Genomic DNA, 6,745 nt, shown 5'->3' on the forward strand with positions numbered 1-6,745 from the left:
AATTGTTTTGTCCCTTTAAAAAGGCTGAAAGTGTTCTGTTATCCAGAGAGGAGAACTCTGGTATTCAAGATGTGATGACACCCGAACGGGGGAAATCACCGGATATTAGGAGACAAAACAGAGAAAATGTACATGTATTTTTAGAAATGTGTTATAGTATATATTTTATTATTCTTGCTCAGACATAAATTTTAATGCTGTAAGCTTAGTGCAATATCCGATCTTTTCTCTGAGCCGGTGCTTAGATTGAGTTATGACCGTTTCCTGCTGTTACCCCAGGGGCGGTCATTAAAACCAACAAATCTAAGTGTGTCACAGAGCAAACAGAGCCCTCCATCAATGCTGACAGATGACACCATGGAGACACAAATATCTGATATATAACCTGTCATTACCTTTATAGGATAATTCATGGGTACATCTCAGGTCTTCCGCTTACACAGACAGATAATTGGCTGGGTCACAGTTAGACCCCAGGCAAATCTAGTCCTGGGTGCAGCATATTTGGGAAATTAACCAATTATTATCTATATAAGTAAAAGATAATAATGATTTTCATAAAGTTTGGCAAAATTGACACCTACCTAGCTCACAGATGAAAAAAAAGCATACCGCTAGGGCGCTCAACCATGGGATACAGCCACCTGGTGCCTATTGATTGGCTGCTAATGATAATCACCTAAACCCAAAACCTGGTCCGATAGTCACCTACATCAAGACACAGATTTTGGGGTTTTCCCAGCCTTTGCTTGTGCACCTCACCAATCACCATTTGGCTCATTCAGCCCACCCGAAGTGGGCTAAGCGATGGTGCTAAGTGATGGTGGGAGCAGTTCATAAGCTGCTCTGGGGTGGGCCATGAGGTGCATGTCCGGCCCCCAAGGGAGGGAAAAGGGGCTGACTAGATGACATCAGGATCAGGGATGGATAATACCCGTCATCGGTACACTACTTCCAACTTCAGGGAACCGATTGCACTTTGAGAAGGAAGCCCGTGGGGTATAGGCAAGTGAAAGTGTGGCCCCCTTGCAAGTTTAGGTAACAATAAAAAATTTGCTGGGGTTTATAGAGGTATAAAAGTATATAAAGGGTACTAAGGTATAAAGTGGTTAGATACCTTCTGTCTATTGTTTACCTTTTATGTTGTCCCCGGCCTCCAGATTATTCACCACATTTGTCCACTCGGACTGCAGCCGCTTAAGCAAGGTGTAGGCCACAACGGGGTCTGACACTGGAGTACGGGCCTTCTCATGGAACTCTCTCACCTTCTCATAGAACCTGAAAGACATAAAAAGGTTACAGGTTATAGAATCCTACTACAGCCTGTCCAACACTGATTGACTCCATAAAGCTAACAATATTTTTTGACCTGAAAATGTCATTAGAAAAAGAATCTTGGTTTATACTCAAGTGACACCACTAGATGGCACTGTGTCCGCATGTAAATTGATTAACAAACTTGCCAGCTGAGATATAATTTTCACAAACACTATGCGGTGTATTTAATGCTTCCTCATGCCAGGAAACCACTGACTCCACAGGGAACTCTACATATAGCTTCTCCTGGCAGCAGCCTCATGGAGAATAAATTGAGGTGGCAGTGATCGGTACTTCTTACTGCCATCAGCTGTCAAATGTGCAGATGTTGTATGCTTAAGAACAAGCATAGCGGTGTGAGTGACAGCTGGCAAGATGCCAGCCGCCAGGAGCCACATGGGATTGCTTCATCCTGAAGCAGGTCTTAATCTGCCCTTGGTGTTTGTTACACATGTTACATGAGGACACAGCGCCATCCACTGGTGACCCATCATAACCAACGCAAAAGAACAAAATAATCTACTTTATAAAACAGAAGGAAAAAGATATACAGGCTAAGCCCATGTTGTTTTATTTTTTCCCCTTTTAAAAAGAAAAAACTTTGTAGCTCAGAACAAAAATTCTTGATCATCTCTGAAAAACCTTTCATCTGTGCAGCTGTTCCTTGATGTATATATAGCCAAGATCATATCACCCATTGTTGTTTTCTAATGGGGAACAGGCAGCATTCCGCACAAAACAGAGCTGTCTGAACAGCACTTGTTCATTCACCAGTCAGTGGAAATGATCAATAATGTTTGTTTCCAGCAACAGTTATTACGCATCACCTTACATGAATACATATAAAACACTTTCATTATGCCTAAACTCATTTCTGTTCTATTGCAAAGCAACATGGAAAAGTTTTTCTTTTATATTTCGTTTTAAGCAAATCTAAACAAAAAAATATTAAATGGGTAACTTTGGAAGTTTGGGATTTATATAATTAAATCTATTTTTCAAAACTGAGTTCTTTATTCCTGTTTAGCACTTGGAATTGTGTCAATGCTTTGGCAGGGTTGGGTGTGACACATGGGGCTGCAGGGCGGCATGCAATGTGATCCACAGTTTAGCAGTCTATTCATTAACCCTTTCACACTCAGCACCTAACTACCTCCACTTCCCACCAATCAGCATACAGAGCAGGCACGGCAGGTACAAATCTATTTTCTGATTTCAGCTGGTGTGTAGCAACTAAAAAAGATCTGTCTGGATTTATTCTGGTATTGATGTCTCCTTATTCTCAGCCCCTCTGACATCAGATATCAGGAATCTGAGATTTGGGTGAATCATCCCGCCACATCAGCGTGAATTGCAGCAAGTTCCCCAGCAGATGGATCTGACATCAGAGCTCTGGGCTGATAAATGATAATTAGTCACCTCAACTTTCACAACTTTAAACTTTCTCATTTTGAAGCTTTGCAGACGTGCTAATAATACACCAAAAATATCCACTCACTGCCAAACTTATTATTAAAAAATTGGATGGCCAAAGCAACCAATCAGAATGCAGACATCATGCAGATGGCCGGAGCTGGTTGGCAGAAACAATACATACAATGTTCTTAAAGTGTATATTACCCCTACATTGTAATACTTTGCAGCTTCCTAGTCCCCAGTTACATTGATTGGCTACATTTGGTTTCTTTTATTAGACTTTACATTGTAGGTCGGGGTAAAAAAAAAGCCATTAAATTCACCCACTAGGGAAATAAACATATCCCAGATATAAAACCCTATAAGACATAGTTGATCCAGAGGAAGGCATAAAAAATTTAAGCTGAAAGAAATTGGGAGGGGGAAGGTGGGGATCAATGAATTTGAGCTGAAGAATTTAGGGAGGGGGCAGGGAATATTTGCTTAACAAGGCAATATGCAGTGAACTTGAGTTGAGGAATATAAAAGGCAGCCTCAGAAGATTGCAGTGCCCTGGGGCTATCAGCAGTTTTTTCGGACTCTGTCCAAGAGAAAAAAAAGAATGTGGACGTTCATAGTTTGTAACAGAGAAAATGGAATTTCTGTTCACTCAAAAAAAAAAAAAAATCATTCCTCAATATGTAATAACTACAGAACTTTATCAAAAGAATATGCAAAAAAATGTTTCCTACAGATAAAGGACCAAATGCCCTCATGGCTAGTGTTGGTCTTTGAATTCAGGTTGTCCTTATATTTAATCTGAATATAGCTGTTCCAATTTGGATAGACCCGATTCGAAAAACACGGGATTTGATGGAAAAAATTCGTGAAAAAAAATGTGTTTAAAAAAAAAATACAAATTAATTTTAAAGCAATTTATTGAATGTTTGTGTTTTTTCAAATAACTTTTTTTTGTACAGGTAATCCCACAATGACAATATGGGTCCCCCGGCTGTGCAGCTGTGGGAATCCTCCTGTCATTGCGGGATCTCCGGGCACTATAGGTGATGAATGGGTACTATGGGAACTATAGGTGATGAATGGATCCCTATTCATCACCTAAAGTGCACTGTGTTCTTGGATAGAGAAACTCTATCCAAGAACACATAGTACAGCGCCTTAACAGCGATGGCTGTTGCCACACTGTGTGTTCTTGGATAGAGTTTTTCTATCCAAGAACGCTGGTCACTACAGGTGATGAATGGGGACAAGTCCCCATTCATCACCTATAGTGCCCGGAGATCCTAGTGGAACTGCAGAGGTAATCTGCAGTTCAGTTCCATTGTGACATTACGTGGGAAACTTAACTGCAGATTACCTCTGCAGTTCCACTATGATCTCCGGGCACTATAGGTGATGAATGGGGACTTGTCCCCATTCAACACCTGTAGTGACCAGTGTTCTTGGATAGAGAAACTCTATCCAAGAACACATAGTAGTAGCACAGCGCGGCAACAACAATTGCTGTTGCAGCGCTGTACTATGTGTTGTTCGATCCAAGAACACATATAACTAGTAAAGGGCTGAAAGAGCAATCTGAGCCCCTAAAAGACCCTAAAAAAACCCGGAATTCTCACACTATTGACTTTAATGGTGTTTGAATTCGGCATTCGATCACCGGGACAATTTCTCACTACTCAATCAAAAAGCTGTCGAATCGATAAGTGAGATATTTGACCAACACTACTTGCGGCCAGTCCTTGGACTCCAGTTTGATTCAGAAGATTTATCATTCTTCTTCTTTTATAATTTACATTTCTTGCATCAGAATCACTTACAAATGTTTCCGAATATTTAATGTACAGTTCTGCGTAATATGTTGGTGCTATAATAATATCGTTTAATAACATTAATAATAAATACACAAGATAAAATGAATGATAGAAAAAGAATTCAATATAATAAGTTGAGCAGAGTCATCAAGATGAAATTATAAAAAGACAAAAGATTCTCAGGAAAATTGTTTGGCTGTCCCGGTATATTGAGGAGTGGAGGCTTTCAGATTTAAAGTGCGGAGAGCGGAGCCGATGTGGAACTGAGAATTTAGGAAGCAAATATTTGTCCTCTTTGGTGTGTCATGGACAGCTGTCATCACCTCTCAGATCTGAGGTCAGACTCATGGAGCTGGGGAGGGGAAGTCCATCTCACTTATACGTTCTGTAAGATATACAGAGCCTCCTCCAGTGAAAGAGGAATCAGCTAAAGCAGACAAATATTTCACTAAAGCACAAAAGGAGAGCTTTTCCTTTCAAACTCCAGACTCTGAAAATTGGAAAAGGGGCAACTTTTAATGCCAAAACTTTTAGTTTATACTTTGCTACAAAAATATAATTTTTTATACCTTAGACACAAGCATATGTTTGGGAATCCATGGTTGCCACCCAAGGTGGACATCAAACACATCCTCCATTGTTCATACACATCCTCCATTCTTTATACACATCCTCCATTCTTCATACACTTCCTCCATTCTTCATACACATCCTCCATTCTTATACACATCCTCCATTCTTCATCCACATCCTCCATTCTTCATACACTTCATCCATGTTGTCTCTGCTATTTTGTGATAGATTTGGAAAATACTTTAGATTTGTATTCACAATCTGGATCCTGTACAATTGTTTTGCAATCACTATTTGGCACTGACTTACATTTCTGATGAAATATGCTATGAAAATTTGCAATATATTGTTTTTATATTCTGCTATGACTATGTCAGGCATATGGAGGATTATGTTTAGTTTTGTAGGCTTTAGGCTGATTTATTTACCCACATAAAAGTTTCCTTAACCAGCTGCTAACCCTTTGTGAGCTGCCCTCCCATCCTGTGCCACCCATGGTAACCATAACATGAGAGGTTGCCAATTTTCCTTTGTGTTATATTTAATGAATATACAAAAATGTCTTCTGCTGCTTCTGTGATGTCTGGATTTTGCATGGATACAAATTTCTAACCCACCTCTTCCATACTGCCTTCTCCCTGCCTTCTACCCAACTTTTCCATATTGCCTTCCCTCTGCCTTCCACCCACCTCTTCCATATTGCCTTCTCCCTGCCTTCTACCCACCTTTTCCATATTGCCTTCCCTCTGCCTTCCACCCACTTCTTCCATATTGCCTTCTCCCTGCCTTCTACCCCTCTTTGCCTCTTTTATTATACCTTTTCCCTGCCTGTTCCATGCTACCTTCTTGTTCTCCTTGCCTTCTTAATGTCTTTTCATTATTGCCTTCTCCCTGCCTCCTGCCTGTAACCTCCATACTGCTTTCTCTTTACCCCTTGCTTGTTCTTCTTAATTGCATTTAGAAGAAACTCTCCCATAGGTGCATTCTCCCTGCTTCATACCTCCTTCTGCCTTATACATGTCTCTTCCATACTTTTTCCTTACCTTCTCCCTGCATTTTTCTCACTGCCTTTTCCCTGCCTCCTATTTGTCTCCTCCATACTACCTTCTTTTTGACTTCTACTTGCCTTTCTACCTACCTTCTTCCTGCCCATTACCTGCTTCTCCTTGCCTTTTCTCTGCATCTTCCGCACAGCCTTCTCCTGCCCCTTCTGTACCGCCTACCCTGTGCTACCTACTTGTTTCTTTTATGTTTCCTTCTATCTTCCTCTTCCATACTTTCTTCTCTCTGCTTTCTGTCTGGCACCTCTATTGTATGACTGTGCCTGTATTACTGTCTTCTACATTTTCATATCTTAGCTGTCGCCTCCATACTGCTTTCTTTCCGCCTGTTGCTTGTCTTTTCTATTGTACCCTATCTCCTGCCTCTTCCATACTGCCATCTCTCTGCCTGCTAACTGCCACTTTCATACTGCCTGCTCCCTGTCTCCTCACTATCCATTCTATACTGCTTTCTATGCCCCAGCTTATCTCACTCATACTGCCTACCTCCTCTATATTACTTTCTTCCTTGCCTTCTACCTGCCTCCTCCATACTGCCTTCTACCTGCCTCCTCCATACTGCCTTCT

General features: G+C 40.9%; 1 protein-coding gene across 1 annotated transcript in view; it reads right to left on the minus strand.

Moving 5' to 3' along the window:
* Positions 1-6,745, minus strand: part of P4HA3 (prolyl 4-hydroxylase subunit alpha 3) — a 31,942-nt gene that overhangs the window by 21,068 nt on the left and 4,129 nt on the right. Inside the window, 1 exon segment of the mRNA XM_072427304.1 lies at positions 1,136-1,278. Within this exon segment, the coding sequence (XP_072283405.1) occupies positions 1,136-1,278 (143 nt within the window).

This window comes from Pyxicephalus adspersus, chromosome 1, assembly GCF_032062135.1.
Source record: "Pyxicephalus adspersus chromosome 1, UCB_Pads_2.0, whole genome shotgun sequence".
Taxonomy (NCBI): Eukaryota; Metazoa; Chordata; class Amphibia; order Anura; family Pyxicephalidae; genus Pyxicephalus; species Pyxicephalus adspersus.